Here is a 19,001-nt window from a genome sequence, read left to right as displayed (position 1 = left end):
AAACAGAAGTTCGCTCATCTCTAGTCGTCATGTCTCCAGCAATGTCTTTGCCTGTTTCATCCAATGGAAAACTTTGCCCAAAAAAAACTTTATTGAATGCCGGCTCAGTGCTTTTTTTTTGGTCTTCAGACGCCAGGCACCTTGGACCCTGCACATGCGCCATTCTGTTTTATTTTCAGCGTCTGCGCGGCAAGCCAGTCTTCAGTATACTTGGCTTCAGAGGTTCACTCATGGGAGTCGGCGCCTGCACAGCGAGGCTCTGAGGCCAGGTACACTAAAGATCAGCTCACTGCGCCGACTTTAATAAAACAGAACGGCACATGCGCGGAGTCTCGGGCACATCGCGTCTGAAGAGGAAAAAAAAAATAAGGCTACTTTCACACTAGCGTCTTTGCTGGATCCGGCAGGGCTCAGCAAAAACGCTTCCGTTACTGATAATACAACCGTCTGCATCCGTTATGAACGGACCTGGTTGTATTATCTTTTAACATGGCCAGGACGGATCCGTCATGAACTCCATTGAAAGTCAATAGGGGACGGATCCGTTTTCTATTGTGGCAGAGAAAACGGATCTGTTCCCTTTGACTTGCATTGGGGGTCATGACGGATCCTTATTGCTCCGCATCCCAGGACTGAAAGCAAACCTGCAGCATGCTGCTCTCCGGTATGAGAACGGAACAGAATGCATTTTGGAGCATTCCGTTCTTCTTGGTTACGTTTTGTCCCCATTGACAATGAATGGAGACAAAACGGAAGCGTTCTTTTTCCAGTATTGAGACCCTATGACGGATCTCAATACTGGAAAATAGAAACACTAGTGTAAAAGTAGCCTAAGGCCTCCTGCACACGAACGTGTGCGCCCGCTGGCCCTGCAAATTTTGGGCCGCAGTGCACGAACACCGATCGTGGGGCAGCCGCAGCGGATCGCGGGCCCATTCACTTCAATGGATCTGCGATCCTCCTGTTACTCAAAAGGATAGGGCATGTTCTATCTTTTTGCGGAACAGAAGTACAGGACGAAACCCCATGGAAGCACTCCGTAGTGCTCCCGTAAGGTTCTGTTCCGCAACATTCTGCATATCCGGATTTGCGGACCCATTGAGGTGAATGGATCCGCATCCGTGATGCGGAATTCCCACGGAACGGCGCCCGTGTATTGCAGATCTGCAAATAGGCAACGGGCAGCACACGTTCGTGTGCAGGAGGCCTAAGGCAAAGACATGGTTGGAGACGTGATGCCCATCGCTGTGAAGTACTGGGGAGGCATTATGGCGATACTGTTGGTTATTACCATCAAGCCTTGGGCTCAGTTCACATGTCAAGGATTTACCTGTGGCAAATCCAATATGTATTTACTAGATGCAGACACTCCAGCTATTGTGGAAGTATAACTCCCAGCGTGCACACTTGCTTAGCTGTTCTCAGAACTCCCAGAGAAGTAAGTGGAGCAGGCTGGGAGTTGTAGTTCCACAACAGCAGGCAGTTGCTGACCCCGTACTGACGGATCTGCGGCAGAAATCCCAGGATGACACTCTGATGTCTGCCGCACATCTGCACGAGCGTCAGCCCCGTCGTCATTCAGCGGGGCTAAACTGCTTTCCCTCGCGGAATCTGCAAGAATGATGAACCTGTTCTGTGCAGATTTCTTCTCCCCGCACGTACGGTAACTAGGGGGGCGGACGCTCCATCCGCTTGCATTAAAGTGGACTGGGCTCAGATTTGATGTGGATTTCTGCGCCTCAAATCCCTGACGGTGTGAACTTCACCTTAGCAATGCAAGATGATACCGGATGTTTATAATGGAGTAACCTGGAGCTTTCTTCCCACGACAGTGATGATTCCGGCGTATTCCTTCAACCGGGCGTACTCCCTCTTCTTCATCATATTCACAGTCATAGGTAAGTGGGAAGTCTCTTGGGGGTAGACCTTGGTTTTGGTTCCCGTGTCTGTCGGTAACGCCTGACGTATCCCGGCCATAAATGTTCCATAATTACTAATTTCCTCTTTGTCACACAGGAAGTCTGATATTGATGAACTTGCTGACGGCCATTATATACAATCAGTTCCGTGGCTACTTAATGGTAAAGTGGTTTCTGTTTTTTCTTCTTTTTTTTCTGCTACAACGTATCCTCACATGGTCATGGCCAACCTGAGGCTCTCCAGCTGTTGCAAAACTACAACTCCCAGCATGTCCAGTCTGCCTACAGCAGGGCGTGGTGGTAGTTGTAGTTTTACAACAGCTGGAGAGCTGCAGGTTTGCCTTGCCTCGGGATAAGCCATCAATATCTGATCGGCTGTTTTAAAATGTAGCATCGTGCTTCATCTCCGCAGCGCCATCTCCTGTGCAGTGGACAGAACTGCTCCCATTGACGTGCATTAACCAGCTCTGTCCACTGCCCAATGGATGGAGCTGTGGAGTTCTGTTGCCAGAGCTGATCAGTGGGGTTGTATGATCTGATATTGGTGGCCTGACCTGAGGAGGATAGGCAATCAATAATAAAATACCGGAATGGCCCTTTTTTTAGAAAAACATGGCTGCTTTAGTCCACGCCTATCCACAGGTTGTGTGTGGTACTTCAGTGGAACCGAGGTGCAATACCAGGCACAACCTGTAGACAGGTGTGGCGCTGTGTGTGAAAGAAAGTAACCATGTTTTTTTTTTTTTTCCATCATACACAACTCCAATATGGAAGCTGTATATCGTAATATATTACACACGTGAGAGCGGCCATATTGTTGAAGCTTATCGAAATTGTATTAGTGGCAATGGTTGTTTGTGCATTTATCCCCTGGCGTTGCGAATCCTTCGTAGTACATAAATACACACTGGCGTTCAGTAGTGGATGGCAACGTTTTCTACAGCAAGTGCAGTGCAGAAATCCGGTGGAGACCCCCGACAGGCCCCGCTATAGTCAATGAGGTTCTGTCCGATGTCGCTGTGTGATGAGTTCTCTTGTAAACGGAAGCCATGACGCCAGTGTGAACTGAGCCTTACTGGGTTGTGTCCTCCAGAAATCGGTACAGACGTCTCTGATAAGAAGAAGACTGGGAATTCGAGCAGCGTTTGAAGTTCTCGCCTTCTACAGGGAAGTCACATCCCCCACTCGTGACCGGGCGTAAGAGATTTACTTATATTTGTATGTATGCACTCACTAATGTATTGTGATTCTCCATATTGCCTCCCATTCCATCACATTATGCACTGCTCGTTTCCATGGTTACGACCGCCCTGCAATCCAGCAGCAGTGGTCGTGCTTGCACACTATGGGAAAAAGCAGAGGCGGGGACCATGGGAGCGCACGTAGTCACTCGTGCGCAGTAGCTCCCATCCCGACCACACCGTATCTGCACTGCAGTGGTGGTCGTAACCCCTGGAAACGAGACGTGTATCATGCGATGGAAAAATGAATCCAGCCAGCAAAGGAGGCAATATGGACAATCACAGTACATTAGTAAGTGCCTTGTATTCACTTTCTCTACATGATAAATTGCATTTGCTGAATTGAGACACAACCCCTTGGAGTGGTTTCACACTGCGTCTTTTTTTGAAGAATACGACAGAGGTCACAAGCTGGCCAATGAAATCTTCGAAAACGCCCTCTGTAGTGGCTTTTATAGACCGTGTCCTAGCAGTTTTTGTCCCCTTGCATTATTATTATTTTTTTTTTTTTACATTGCAGCATGCTGAGAGGTTCTCGGAAGTTTTGCCAGTTTCTTTTTCCTATAAAAAAAATTGTGAAAAAAATACATTCTGGGACTATAAAAGCTTGAAAAAAAATTGCATAAATGCAAAGAAAAAAAAAACGTAGCGTGGCAGAAGTGGGACCTGATCGGTGCAGGTTAGGCTACTTTCATACCAGGGTTTTTGCCTGATCCATCATGGATCAGCAAAAACGCTTCCGTTACTGATAATACAACCGGCTGCATCCGTTCTCAACGGATCCGGTTGTATTATCTTTAACATGGCCAAGACGGATCCGTCTTGCTCAGCACCACATCGCAGACAGAATAATGCTGTTAGCAGCGTTATCCTGTCCGCGATGGGGATGCAACCAAACGGAATGGAAGCCATTCTGCTGCACTCTGTTTGGTTCAGTTCCGTTCTGACGGATATCAATAGCAGTAAGGGAAAGCGCAAGGGTGTCTGCATACGTATGTCCGTTCCGTAGTCCTGCAAAAAATATAGAGCATGTCCTATTCTTGTCGTTTTGCGGACAATGATAGGCATTGTTACAATGGATCCGCCAAAAAAAAAACCCGGATGCAATACAGATGCCAAAAGGACGTCCGTATTTTTTGCGGATCAGTGTTTTGCTGACCACAAAACACATACGGTCATGTGAATGTAGCCTAATGAGCATTTTTTTAAATTATTATTTTAAAATACTCGGGCAATGCAGAGGGTAAAATCCACAATAAATCCGTGGCAAAATCTGCATGTCACTCATACAGGATTGGACACGGATTTTCTGCAGCTCAGTACCCCCTCTGTGGATGGCGCCTGCGTATAGTGGTGGCTGCACTGTATAGCGTTGTTGTTTAGGCGGTATGGCAGCGCTATAGTTTGGGCACCCGCTATATTGGGGAGGGGTGCAGCATGAAACGTGAGGCCTGCCCTGTTCCCAATCCTGTGTCCTTTTGTCATAGGGCTTGTGTAGACTGTGAAACGTTCATTAAAGTCTTACAGAAAGTCAAACTGGAAGCCTACTGCAAGATGGCCATCATAGAGGTAAGGGCCGCACGCGGCGCCGCATTTATTTTGGGTTCGTTATATTTCATGTTAATTACGTTGCTGTAACTCTTGCTTTTTTTTTTTTACAGCAAGCGAAAAGCTGCACTAGCGGCTCCATCTCCGCCGAGCGCTTTCAGAAGCTCTTTGATGAGCTGGATAAAGATCCAGTCCGACAGGTATTGCGTTTATTCCTGTTATTCCATCTCTTTTTTTTTTTATATATATTATATCTGTTTTGAGGACAACCTCAGTATGTGCCCAGCTTTACCAGACTCCTGAACAGCATTGATTTACGTGATTGTCTCTGTACTGCCACCTAGTGGCGGTCTTTTTCTAATGCTCAGTATGTTAGCTTCTTCCACTAGGTGGCGCTACAGAGACAGCTGTCATTTTTCTGAACAGAGCCAAAGTGCATAACCTGTTTCCTAGCGAGCGTCGCCTGACCTATAGGAATCCGCATGCCAGTCCTAGCGCTCCGCAAGGAGAATCGGTACCTCTTGTGATTGTCCAGTTTTTCGTCCGACTCTTCGAAGTCTGTGCACTTTTGCCATTCAGGCGTCTGGTACAGCCAACCGTAACCCTTTGCTGTTCGTACATCTGAGAGTTTGTTGCAATGTATACGGACAATCCTGCTTGAGATCAACACAGCAGAAGAACAAACCTCTCTCCAAGCTAATGGCCTCAGGTGTGAGCGCTCCCCGTTTTTTGCAAAGGAAGTCGTAGGCGGGAAATACCGTGAAATCAATTAAAATAAATAATCCAGGGGACATGATCTTTATATTATCCGAAGATTCAAACTGAGTGCGTGCGACCACTTCAGCGAGGTGGACATAAAAATAAGGAAAAGGGGTGAACAGCAGGTGGCGCTATACAGATAGATTTTATTGAATAACTCACTGGCTATACTACATTTTTTATTACATGCAATAATAAAAACAATTCAGATCCCGGTGCTGGTATTCAGATATCCCCTTGAGTGCCCTATCCTTGTATGAACTGCAGCTGTATGAGAATGACTGGCCTCAAGTGTCTGAATTAGTTTCCATTCACTGAAGGCAAGCAGAGTCCTAAAAGGTTGTGTAACTCTTCATTGCTCAGTACAATGGTTACGTTGTCTTTTGGAGGGAGGGGTTTCTTCATCTTATATGATTGCACTGTGTGTTTGAGCGGTGACTCCTATTAAAACTAATAAAAATAATGTAATAAAAAAAAAAAGGTCTGTAAGAGATTGATAAAATACGCCTGATTTCTTACAGGAACTGTGCCGCCCTCATTTATAGGCCGTCGGGTATTGCAGCTCAACCCTATTGGGGCTGAGTCGCACTACTGGACGTGGCCTGTGAACAAGAATGGCGCTGTTTCTGGAAGGAAGCCATCGCGTTTTTCTAATTTCATGCAGCCAGACAACTGCTTGACCTTTCATATGTCGACTTCTTCTGTTTTCATAGCACCCGCCCCAACCCATGTACCAGTCCAGGTTCCTTCAGATTTTGCAAGTCATTGGCAGCCATCGATACTTTGACTTCCTTGGGAACGTGGTTGCTCTGGCCAATCTCCTGTCTATCTGTGTAAGTAATTAGTGCAGCGTCTAAATTGTATCTTGCATTTACACATCTTGTAGGGCCTTGGAAACGAAATAACACACAGCAGTAGCTTTCGCTCCGGCTAGTAGAGTGGGGGGGGGGGGGCTCCCTAGTGGGGGAACCAAACTCTGTGATGGCCATCTATCCTTGTAGTTGTCTTGTTTTCCCGGACTTTCATATTGATGGTCTATCTTTTAGGATTGGCCACCAATTTTAAAAATGGTTGGGGTCCTACTCCTGACTGAGGGGCCTGTGTTGATCCGGTAAGCGCCATGTCCCTTTCATTCTCTGAACCCCAAGATTGAGGCTCTTAAAATGTCCTTGTTCCTATTTGACCCTTTGGCTACTGCACAGAATGTGATCTTTATGGCGTTTCATGTCTTCACAGATTGTTTTGATGGTTGATGCAGAGAAACCTGGGAGCGACAGAGATGATTTTTTCTTAGGGGTTAGTATCTTTAATGCAGTTGCAGAGGCTGCTGGGAGTACAGGAATGACCTAAAACTACTTTCATTAATCTGCAGGCCATAAACTGCTTCTTCATCCTCTACTATGTCCTGGAAGTGGCTCTGAAGGTTTTCTCCCTGGGGATTAAGAACTATGTCTCTTACCCAAGCAACATTTTTGATGGAGTACTCACAATCATTCTACTGGTAAGTCAACCACCCTCCTTGGTAATCTGTACAGCTCTGCGCAAAAGACTGAGCTCAGCGAGGTGTAGTGCAGGAATGTTGACCGATCGTTGGTGGTCTGGCTGACTAAATTCAGAGTCGAAAATGTGTATGACCGAGCCCTGCTTGCGCAGATGCAGTTTGTTACTGTGTGTCAGTAATGAACATGGATTCAAGGTAAGTGCATGCTGCTGTTGCGTTGTCTAGACCAGGAGTCGGCAACCTTCAGCACGCCAGATGTTGTGAAACTACAAGTCCTAGCATGCTCTATTAATTTCTATTAGAGTTCTAAGAAGACCAGAGCAAGTATGCATGCTGGGAGTTGTAGTTTCACAACCGCTGGAGTGCCGGAGGTTGCCTACCCCTGGTTTAGACATATAATATCTAACAGACCCTTCAGTGGTGCAGTCAGGACCAGGTCAGGCAGGTTTTGAGTTTATGCATGTAAACGGTAAATGTTTCTATTCAGTGACAGCAAGAAGAGACCTTGAAGATGGTAAATTTCAACATGAAGTATATTAGAACTCCATAGCTTTTTATTATTTATTAAAGAGGTGTCCCAAGATTTTAATATTGATAGCCTATCCTCTGGATAGGCCATCAGTATCTGATCGACGGGTGGTCCGACACTCCGCACCCCCAAAAATCAGCTGTTCTCTAGTAGCTCTGCTGCTTGATCTACACTGCCTCCTCCATTGTGTAGTGGACAGAGCTGGTTACTGCAGCGCTGCTCCCATTCACTTCAGTGTGACAGTGTTAGTAACCCGCTTTGTCCACTACACAACGGATTGGAGTTGTGTATTTCCAGCACCAGAGCTCCTGCAGAACAGGTGATAGGCGCAGGTGTGTAGTGTCCGAGCCGATCGCATTTTTAAATCCTGGAAAATCCCTTTAAAGGGCTTGTCTCACTTCAGCAAATGGCATGTATCATGTAGACAAAGTGTAACACAAGGCACCTACTAATGTATTGTGATTGTCCATATTGCCTCCTTTGCTGGCTTGATTCATTTTTTCCATCACGTTATTCACCGCTCGTATCCAGGGGTTACGACCACCCTGCAATCCAGCAGTGGTGGTCGTGCTTTCAAACCACATGAAAAAGCGCCAGCCTCTCTGATGACCGGGAGCGCCCATAGGCCCCCGCTTTTTCCTGTAGTGTGCAAGCACGACCACAGCTGCTGGATTGCAGGGTGGTCGTAACCATGGAAACGAGCCGTGTATAATGTGATGGAAGAATGAATCCAGCCAGCAAAGGAGGCAATATGGAGAATCAGAATACATTAGTTAAGTGCCTTGTATTATTTTTGCCTGCATGATAAATGCCATTTACTGAAGTGACACGACCCCTTTTGTGACCTGTAATAAGCAGTCATTAAGGACACCCTCTGTCATTCTCTTGTAGGTTTTGGAAATTGCTACCTTTGTGATATACAAGTTCCCACATCCCGGCTGGTAGGTTCTTATAAAGTTATATCTCTTGAAATGCTAATTCTAAAGGGTCATACAGGTAAAGCCGCGTGTAGACGGCGCATTTCAGGCAAAATGCCGGCAGAAATTGTGCAGAAACGGACGATTTTATTCCAAATCATTGTGGTTTTCAGATGCATGTGTCTGTGTACTGCTATGAGTGGCCCTTTGGTACAGGCTTGCAGAGGGTGCAGGGTGGCGGAAAACCGTAGCGGCGTGCAGTTTTACTGCAGATCGGTGCATTTTTAAAAAAAATTGGAGTGAAGGTCAAACTGCTGTTCGATTTGTGGTAACAACACATAGCAGCGCAGTTTGTGGACAATAGAGGCCGTTACTTGTGGCGTTACCCATATGATCTCCAATAAGGGCGACGTTTCCAGGTGATTATAAAGCCATTGCACTCTGTATAATTGGGGTCTCTAGGAGGTTACTTCCTTTCTTATACAGAAGTGATGTTCCGAATGCCAGGGCTGACATTTGCCCGCTGCTCCAGACTTTATACTTGGTGTTGGCTCACTTGACCCCTTTAAGAATGGACGTTAACATAACCCTTGTAACGGAGAGCGATGTGTTTGGTGTGTTGCAGGAAGCCGGACATGCAGGGGCTGCTGTCTCTCTGGGAAATGGTCCGTCTCGTCAACATGTTTATAGTCTTCAGATTTCTGAGAATCATCCCAAATATGAAGGTAAGTGTAGGGCCCGCGTGATGAGTTGGCAGCGCCCCCACTTGGAAGTCCGCTGCTGCAACGGCTACCCAGTGCACAGTACAGCGCATAACACCCTTAGGACTCCTTCAGAATGGGTCCGCAAAATGCAGGACACACGCGGCCGGTATCAGTGTTTTGCGGACCGCAGAACGCTTACGGCCGCCTGAATGTAGCCTAAGACACACGGTCAGTTTTTCATGGCCACTTTGCATGCCATCTGTCCTTATTTAGCAGCCGTTTTGTATCCATTTTGCATCAGTTTTTAATGGCCGTTAAAAGCGTTCATTATAAACGGATACATTTAAAAAAAAAAATAATTTTACATCCAAAACCCTGAAGTGCCCTCATGGCATACATAATGCCACCCACAGTGCTCCCTGGACATCACATGGCCCCCATATTGCCCCTCAGTAAAAAAAATCACCTTATCCGATTGTACGTGCAGGGACGGTCGCTCCTCTCCTGATGCAGAGGAAGGGCAAGATGAAAAACTGACGGCGTTCAGATTTAGTGGAGCAGCCGAATCGCTGAGCGACCTGGCACGCGCTTTATACAACTATCAACCTTATTCTTCTTCACTCGTAGGTGATGGCGCTCGTGGCGGGCACGGTGCTGGACCTAGTAAAGAATTTACGGGCGTTTGCTGGCATCCTGGTGGTAAAATACATCATTTAATACAAGTTTTTTGGTCACCAGTTAACTTCAGTGCTCTACCATGCAGTGTTTGTAACGAAAGAAACTTTGATAGTTATACTGATTTATTATTGACTTCTATGGGGGCTGTAGGCAGAGAGCTCCCTCTAGTGTTGGCTGAAGGTATTGCTCTATAAGTTTCAGCGTTGCTTTTGTGTTATGAAGATATTTTGTACATGTCTGGAATGTCAGATGGCAAAATATAATTTTTGAGCTGATGCATGCGTCATATATCCCAGTACAGTACTGTGTGCTTGTGAGACCCAGACTACTATGGGTAAAGCTGCAAAGGTGTCCACTGACGTAGCCCCTACTGTGGTCATTCTCAGATTTATACCCATGCTGTTGGATACTGATGTGTGTTGTCCTCCATATAGGTTGTATACTACGTATTCGCTATCATCGGTATCGACCTGTTTAAAGGTGTCATCCCTAATCCTAGAAATGCAAGGTAGGTGAGAGTGCAAACGCGGTTTAAAGGGGGATTCTTTATATTGATAGAGTGCAATGTTTCCTTTCCTGTGGCTCTCCAGCTGTTGCAGAACAACCATCGACATCATGCGCTCACAGCCTGCGATTATCTAGGCATTATGGGAGTTGTACTTTTGCAACGGCTGGAGAGCGACAGGCGTGAGATCACGGCTCTGTGCCATTACTCTGGGACCCCTACCGACCCCGAGAATGAAAGGGCTGCCACGTTGCGTCCTCTTCTAAGTTTTCCTTGCTCTGTGGTGGTCCCGGGCACTAAACTGTCAGGACTTTGCTGCCCACTATATTTACTTGAATGGGGCTGGCCGCAGTTCCCCGTACATCGGAGGGGTGGGGTGCCACTGCGCAGGTAAAATAGTGAAGATGATGCTGTGCGCACTCGGCAATGTGGCACCTACATCCTCGGAATTGGTAGCGTTATGCTATAGGTAGGTTATAAGGGAATACCCCTTTAACCACTTCCCATCTGGGCCCTTTGTCCCCTTCCTGACCAGGCCAAATTTTGCAAAACTGACATATCTCACTTTATGTGGTAATAACTTTGGAACGCCTTTATTTATCCAAGTCATTCAGAGATTGTTTTCTCGTGACACATTGTACTTCATGATAGTCATAAATTTGAGTCAAAATATTTCACCTTTATTTATGAAAAAATCCCAAATTTACCCAAAAATTTGAAAAATTCGCAATTTTCTAAATTTCAATTTCTCTGCTTTTAAAACAGAAAGTGATACCTCATAAAATATTTATTATTTAACATTCCCCATATGTCTACTTTATGTTGGCATCATTTTGGAAATGTCATTTTATTTTTTTAGGACGTTAGAAGGCTTAGAAGTTTAGAAGGAATTCTTCAAATTTTTAAGAAAATTGCCAAAATCCACTTTATAAGGACCAGTTCAGGTCTGAAGTCACTTTGTGGGGCCTACATAGTGGATACCCCCATAAATGACCCCATTGTAGAAACTACACCCCTCAAGGTATTCAAAACCGATTTTACAAACTTTGTTAACCCTTTAGGCGTTCCACAAGAATTAAAGGAAAATGGAGATCAAATTTTAAAATTTCACTTTTTTGGCAGATTTTCCATTTTAATCAATTTTTTTCTTTAACACATCGATGGTTAACAGCCAAACAAAACTCAATATTTATTACCCAGATTCTGCGGTTTACAGAAACACCCCACATGTGGTCATAAACTGCTGTATGGGCACACGGCAGGGCGCAGAAGGAAAGGAACTCCACATGGTTTTTAGATGCCATGTCCCATTTGAAGCCCCCCTGATGCACCCTTACAGTAGAAACTCCCAAGAAGTGACCCCATTTTGGAAACTAGGGGATAAGGTGCCAGTTTTATTAGTACTATTTTTGGGTACATATGATTTTTTGATCATTCATTATAACACTTTATGGGGCAAGGTGACCAAAAAATTGGTTGTTTTAGCACAGTTTCTATTTATTTATTTTTACAGCGTTCACCTGAGGGGTTCAGTCAAGTGACATTTTTATAGAGCAGATTGTTACGGACGTGGCGATACCTAATATGTATACTTTTTCTCATTTATTAAAGTTTTACACAATAATAGCATTTTTGAAGCAAAAAAATTATGTTTTAATGTGTCCATGTTCTGAGAGCTATAGTTTTTTTATTTTTTGAGAGATTTTTTTATGTAGGGGCTCATTTTTTGCGGGATTAGGTGACGGTTTTATTGGTACTATTTTGTGGGACATACGCATTTTTGATCACTTGGTGTTGCACCTTTTGTGATGCAAGGTGACAAAAATTGCTTGTTTTGACACAGTTTTTATTTTTTTATTTTTACGGTGTTCACCCGAGGGGTTAGGTCATCTGATATTTTTATAGAGCTGGTTTTTACGGACGCGGCAATACCTAATATGTATACTTTTTTTTATTTGTTTCACTTTAACACAATAATAGCATTTTTGAAACCAAAAAAATGATGTTTTAGTGTCTCCATGTTCTAAGAGCTATAGTTTTTTTATTTTTTAAGAGATTTTCTTATGTAGGGGCTCATTTTTTGCGGGATGAGGTGACGGTTTTATTGGTACTATTTTGTGGGACATACGCGTTTTTGATCACTTGGTGTTGCACCTTTTGTGATGCAAGGTGACAAAAATTGCTTGTTTTGAAATTTTTTTTTTTTTTTTTACGGTGTTCACCCGAGGGGTTAGGTCATGTGATACTTTTATAGAGCTGGTTTTTACGGACGCGGCGATACCTAATATGTCTATTTTATTTTATTTTTTCTATTTTTAATTTTTTTTTTTTATTCCTTACTTGGGAACTTTTTTTTTTTACATGGGAAACTTTATTTTATTTTATTTTTTCAACCCATTATTTTTTTTATTTTTTTTATTTTTTTTTACACTTTTCGTCCCCCATAAGGTCATACAAGACCTCTGGGGGACATTTGCTTCACTTTCTCTTTTTTTTTTCACAGTTGATTTCTCCTGTAACTGGGGCTGACATAGTAGCCCCAGTTACAGGACAAATGCACCCCTATAGAGGCTGTACAGCAGCAATCCAGCGCTGTACAGCCTCAGAGCAGGGCTGATCGAGGTCTCTGAGAGACCTCACACAGCTCCTGCACACTCCGGTCACGGCGGTCACATGACCGCCGGGCCGGAACAGGAAGCGCACAGCGCTTCCTTCTCTGCAGACACAGCGCTCGGTGAGCGCTGTGTCTGCAGCGATCGTGAAGGCAGGGACACCTGGGCACTGTCCCTGCCTTGTCTTAGGGTTGCCCTGCTGTCACTGACAGCGGGCAACCCGATCAGCAGCTGCACGATTAGCGTGCAGCTGCTATTTCTGACAGGACGTTCTAAAACGTGCTGTCAGAAATAGACGTCCACCCATAGGACGTTTATATCCTATGGGCGGACGTGAGGCGGTTAAGCATGTATGTGTTAACCCTAGAGCAGGGATCAGCAACCTTCGGCACTCCAGATGTTGTGAAACTGCAGTGAGCTGGACCGGGGTATGCACTCTGATGCCAAATTATGCAATGGCTGGGTCAGGTGTAGGTGATAGTCTATAGTTTTTTTTTGTGACGCCAATTGCAGCGTGCGCAGGGTACTGTCACAAGGCCCTCCAAGGTGTTATAACTCACGTCCCAGGTTAGGAATGCCAGAGTGGTGTAAAGTCTCTGTATGGTAGTAGTAATAGTGTCAACGGTGTCTCCTGCCTGGGTATGGCTGGACTCCTGGATCCTGGCTCACTTGCAATATAGTGCTAGTAGGAGTAATAGAGGAATTTGCAGCAGAAATTGAGATCCAGACCATGGGTGAAGTTCAAACTTGTCTTTACTGATTCAAGCAAGATACAGCTTTAGTCTTTGGTCCCAGCAGGTATTGGCAATGGTTGGCATGAATTTATCTTCTGCTCTCTCATGTACCTGGAAAGGACGTCTGCTTTGTAGCTCTATACTGTGGCAGGAATTTGTCTTCTGCACTCTCTATCTTCTGCTGTCTGGGGACTGACTAGCTGAGGGGAAATATGGCTTTTCCTGGGTCTCTGGACTCTACTCACAGTTATGCTTTCTTCCTGGAATTCTGGAGTTTGTCTGCTTGCTTCATCCAACCGAGGCTGCAGGGCTCAGGCTTGGGATGGGGATCAAGGTCTCAGCCGAGACAAGATCCTGGCTTGGTTCCCTATGCAGGGGGACTCCTGAAGACTAACACACAGCCTTCCCCAACAGGGGTGCCTGGCACACTGACTCTAACTTCCTTCTCTCCCCATGGTGCAGGATGTGGGCACAGCCCACTCTGCTCACAGAGGGGGGAGCTAAGCTGTAATGAACTATTCCAGCCTAGAAATACTAAACTGAACCCTAACCCTTACCAGAACATTGCTGTCATCTGCTGGTGAACATGGAAATTGCAACAATATACATTTAACATAGTTTATAATGCACAGTTGTGAGGACATACTGTAAAATTACATCAGATGACAAAGTTAATGCTCTTAGGAGATTGTAGCGGGGTAAAAGAGTTTCGTAACACAACTCTGGGGTGTTACAAAGCTACAATTCCCAGCATGCTCCATTAATTTTTATGTGAGTTCTTAGAAGAGCAGAGCAAGCATGCATGCTAGGAGTTGTAGTTTCACAACAGCTGGAGTGCCGGAGGTTGCCTACCCCTGTTCTAGAGTTTAGACTATTTGGTGTGAGCAACCTGCTGCAGGGGACCTTTATAAGCGAATGGGTTTCTATCAAGACCTTGCTAAGGATGACCGCCATTACCCTGCAGATTGCTAGAATGAAGTGACAGTGGCGCCAGCCCGTTTTCCTCCTTACTGCTCCACTCAGCCATTTCTGGGAAGGTTTATGGTCAACCATCGAATATTTTGATGCATTTGCATAAAGCTGAGCCAAGCGGAGACCACAATTTTAGCCTAAGGCTAGGGCAACACGTGCCATTTTTTTATGATTGCTAACCTGCGCCTCCAGCTGCTGTAAAACTACAATTCCCACCATGCCCTGCTGTAGGCTGATAGCTGTAGGCAGTTTTTGCATGCTAGGAGTTGTAGTTTTGCAACAGCTGGAGAGCCACAGGTTGGCCATCCCTGCCCTAGCCTAAGACATAACCATAAAGGTGCCCGTACACCTGCAATAGCTGTCGGCTGCACACTAGTTTTAACGCCATTGCTAAATCAGGTCGTTATATCCATTAATGGACTAATGACCTCTCCCGCTGTCTCGAATTTCAGTTCATCTGCTAATGAGACGTTACCGTGTGGATCCTTCGAGCAGCTGGAGTACTGGCCCAACAACTTTGACGACTTTGCAGTGAGTCCTGCGTCTCCTCGTAGTCTCACCAGGACAGAGGTCGATAGGGCTTACATGTTCTCCTTATGTGTCACAGGCGGCCCTGGTTACCTTGTGGGACGTGATGGTGGTGAATAACTGGCAGGTCTTCCTGGATGCTTACTCCCGATACTCGAGCCCGTGAGTGATGTGCAGAGCGAGTTCTAATGTCCTAACCGTGCGTAATAAGTCATTTAGGAACTTAAAGGGGTATTCTCATCTCAACGATATCACAAGGATATGCCCCCATAGTCTTATAAGGTGCGGGTCCCACCTATATCGGGAACGGAGCCCCGCAAAGTGGTGGCTAGAGAACTCCGGTCCGGACACCACCAAGCGCTCTCCCCATAGAAGTGAATGGGAGCGCACCGCGCATGAGCGGCCGCCGCTCCCAATCACATCTGTGGGCCCGACGGAAATGGCCGAACCAGGTGTCAGCTATTTTTGGCGGCCCCCATAGAAATTGAATGGAGGGCGGCTGCGCATGCACAGTGCGCCCTCCACCGCTTGCTTACGGGGCTCCGTTCTAGATATAGGTGCAGGTCCCCGCGGTGGGACCCGCACCTATAAGACTATGGGGGCATATCCTAGTGATATACCCCCATTGTCTGAGATGAGACAACCCCTTTAAAGGTACTGTCCAGGACTAGAATGTTTGTCTCTAGTGAAATGCAATGCTGGGATTTCAAAGTACATTTTTTTAAGCTATAGCGCCACTCCTGTCACTTGGCAGTATTTGGTATGGCAGCTGCAATGAATGTGGCTGAGTTACTTGTCTCTTTATTTCTAGATGGTCAAAGCTGTACTTTGTGGCTTGGTGGCTGGTCTCCTCAGTGATCTGGGTGAACTTATTTGTAGCTCTGATTCTTGAGGTAAGTGACTGTTGGGAGCGTGCATGGGATAGATTTACTAACGTGATGGCACCAGCATGCATCCTCGGCTCTAGTGACTGGGAGGAGGGGGCGCAGTCCATGTGTCGCAGGGAGTGCTCTGCAGCAAAATGGTCACGGGACGTTTTTCTTTCCTGTGCTGTAGCTTTTCCAGTGCTGTAAATCTGCACCCTGAGCATTACTGGTCCCCCCCCCCTATTTTGGGCTTACCAGGTACTGAGCTGTACGCTAGCAAATCATACACTTTATCATTGTGTCTGACTGGCAGCACGACGTCTGAGATTGTTCAATGTAGAAACATTAAAAGGAACCCTAGGGGAGCTAAATAATTAGAACATCTATAAAATCTGTGCGTGTAAATAATACGCAATGTAACAATTCATTTATTACACCTGTGTCTTAGGCCTCATGCACACGACCGTTGTTGTGGTCCGCATCTGAGCCGCAGTTTTTGCGGAGTTGATGCGGACCGATTCACTTCAATGGGGCCGCAAAAGATGCGGACAGCACTCTGTGTGCTGACCGCATCTGTGGTCCGTAAAAAAAATATAACCTGTCCTATTCTTGTCCGTTTTGCGATACAGGGGTTAAAATCAGTCTGTTTGCAGAGAATCACTTCTCGGTCCGCTCAGCTGATGGCTCTTTGACCTCTTCAAACACTCAGTTAAGGCCTAGTTCACACGAATGTATGGCTTTTTCAGTGTTTTGCGGTCCGTTTTTCACGGATCCGTTCCGTTTTTTGTTTCCGTTTGTGTTTCCGTTTCTGTTCCGTTTTTCCGTATGGCGTGTACAGTATACAGTAATTACATAGAAAAAATTGGGCTGGGCATAACATTTTCAATAGATGGTTCAGCAAAGAACGGAAACGGAAGACATACGGATGCATTTCCATATGTGTTCCGTTTTTTTGCGGACCTATTGACTTTAATGGAGCCACGGAACGTGATTTGCGGCCAAATATAGGACATGTTCTATCTTTCAACGGAACGGAAATACGGAAACGGAATGCATACGGAACACATTCCGTTTTTTTTTGCGGAACCATTGAAATGAATGGTTCCGTATACGGAACACAAAAAAAGGCCCGTACACTCGCAAAAAAAAGGTTCGTGTGAACTAGGCCTAAGTTGTATTCCTATCAGTTTGATGAGTTTAGCTATAATGACTGTTTAGGAGGTCAGGAGGTCAGAGATAAGGCTTCCTATGAGTAGTCAGCTGATGAAATTTAGAGGGGGCAATCTGAGTTTTTTAACTGCATGCATCACAAAAACTGCAGATTTTTTTTTATAAAGACCAACTGAAAAAAACAATAATTTAGCCCAAAATGAGTAAAATGCATTCATAAAAAAAAAAAGTGCCCGAAGGTGTCCATAGCCTGTACTTTCATGCTGCTCTAGTTTCTGAGTCGTATGAATGTCATAAATTGGAATATGTATGAATAGTAATGGGGTTCAGAAGATCATCCACAATAATCGGAGTCAATTTGATTGTAGGAAAATCCAGACGATCGTCGCCGCAGCTCTTACTCTTTATAAGTCTTTGCTTTGCAGATACCTATGTTGTTGTTTTTTGTCTGTTTTAGAACTTTATCCACAAATGGGATCGAAGTTACCGACACGCGGCGGCAATGACTCCGTCTCAGGAAGTAGAATATCACATGACCGTTCAGCTTATGTTCAGGTAAACTACACAAGAATGTGTCCTCTCTTTTAGACAGTCCCTTTTTTTGTTTTTGTTAAAGAATTTTTATGCATGTTTTTTTTTGTTTTTTCCTTTTCCATGCCACTATCTATATAAAAAAAATAGAGTTTTTAACTCTGGGCCCGATAAAAGGCTGACACTTCCTGTTCTGTAGAGATCCCTTCCCAGCAATCATCTTCTTATTATCACGGGCAGGATTACAATGACAGATGACATCTATATATAGATAATGCAGTATACGGCATTCACAAAAAGTGACGTCACAGCTTATCTACTCCACCTCCCTGCGCAGTGACCTCTGCACCAGTCACGGAGCATGCTCACAACACTCTGGTCTTCAGGTTGCTATGGTCCGTGTGGCTGCCGTAAAGCGCATCTCTAAAATGCTGTTAACAGCAGCTACGACAAGATGGCTTCCCCCATAATTCGGTACAAAAAATAGATTAGAAACAAAAAGAATGTGTCGGTGAATAGGGTGCTGGCCACCTCTGCCAGCTGCCTATGGTGCCCCTTTGGAAACGAGTCTGCCCTACTGATTCTTGATTTATTTTTATTTTTTCCGCTCAACAGAGAAGACTTGGAGGAACCGACGGACGAGGAGCTATTGGACCGCTTACATCATCACCCTCATCTCCATCTCTCCAGATGACCTTCGCTTCGCACAGGTCACTTTAAATACTGGACAATCAGGAATAAACCACTCAAAGCTGCCAAACCAAACCTGCTGCTTGTCACATACCAGAGACCCCGCTTTACTATTACCCAGGGCAGGCCACCCCGAGACGTCTTCGGACTGTCCTCGGCACAGGACACATGATTTTTATTCTGCCGCCGTGAGGCTTTGATTTTACGCCCTCTCGATTGTTCAAAGTGCTTTCCATCCCCAGTGATCGCTTTTAGTTTACACGTTTGTTACTTTAAAGGCATTGGTAACGCGTGGCTACTTTCCTTCAGAAACAGCGCCACACCTGTCCACAGGCTACATGGGGGTATTGCAGCTTAGCTCCATTCATTGCAATGGACTGAACTGCAATACCAAATTTAAAGGGATATTCCCATCTGGCCACTTATGGTATTACATATCCAATAGGAATTGCCTTAAATTGTCCGGTTGGTGCGGGCCCTACTTCTGGGACCTGCTCCTGTCTCAAAAACAGGGCCCCGATGTGAATAGAAAGCATGCCTCGCACTGCTTTCACTGCTATGGGACTATCGCATTTTCACGAGCGCACTCGCTTGGCT

At 45.4% G+C, this 19,001-nt stretch overlaps 1 protein-coding gene across 1 annotated transcript in view; it reads left to right on the top strand.

Annotated features, from left to right (window-relative positions):
- Positions 1-18,452, top strand: part of TPCN2 (two pore segment channel 2) — a 36,600-nt gene extending 18,148 nt beyond the window's left edge. The window contains exons 9-25 of the mRNA XM_040409518.1: positions 1,833-1,898; positions 2,017-2,081; positions 3,013-3,116; positions 4,648-4,729; positions 4,822-4,908; positions 6,181-6,300; positions 6,704-6,763; positions 6,840-6,968; positions 8,389-8,438; positions 9,040-9,139; positions 9,746-9,817; positions 10,231-10,304; positions 15,072-15,150; positions 15,227-15,309; positions 15,959-16,040; positions 17,641-17,738; positions 18,330-18,452. Coding sequence (XP_040265452.1) covers positions 1,833-1,898; positions 2,017-2,081; positions 3,013-3,116; positions 4,648-4,729; positions 4,822-4,908; positions 6,181-6,300; positions 6,704-6,763; positions 6,840-6,968; positions 8,389-8,438; positions 9,040-9,139; positions 9,746-9,817; positions 10,231-10,304; positions 15,072-15,150; positions 15,227-15,309; positions 15,959-16,040; positions 17,641-17,738; positions 18,330-18,408 — 1,430 coding nt within the window. The 3' untranslated portion in view covers positions 18,409-18,452. The remainder of the gene's footprint in view (positions 1-1,832; positions 1,899-2,016; positions 2,082-3,012; positions 3,117-4,647; positions 4,730-4,821; positions 4,909-6,180; positions 6,301-6,703; positions 6,764-6,839; positions 6,969-8,388; positions 8,439-9,039; positions 9,140-9,745; positions 9,818-10,230; positions 10,305-15,071; positions 15,151-15,226; positions 15,310-15,958; positions 16,041-17,640; positions 17,739-18,329) is intronic.
- The last annotated feature ends 549 nt before the right edge of the window (positions 18,453-19,001 follow it).

Source organism: Bufo bufo, chromosome 10, assembly GCF_905171765.1.
Source record: "Bufo bufo chromosome 10, aBufBuf1.1, whole genome shotgun sequence".
NCBI lineage: Eukaryota > Metazoa > Chordata > Amphibia > Anura > Bufonidae > Bufo > Bufo bufo.
Note: the sequence above shows the minus strand (reverse complement) of the source record. Positions and strands in the feature narration are given on the sequence as shown.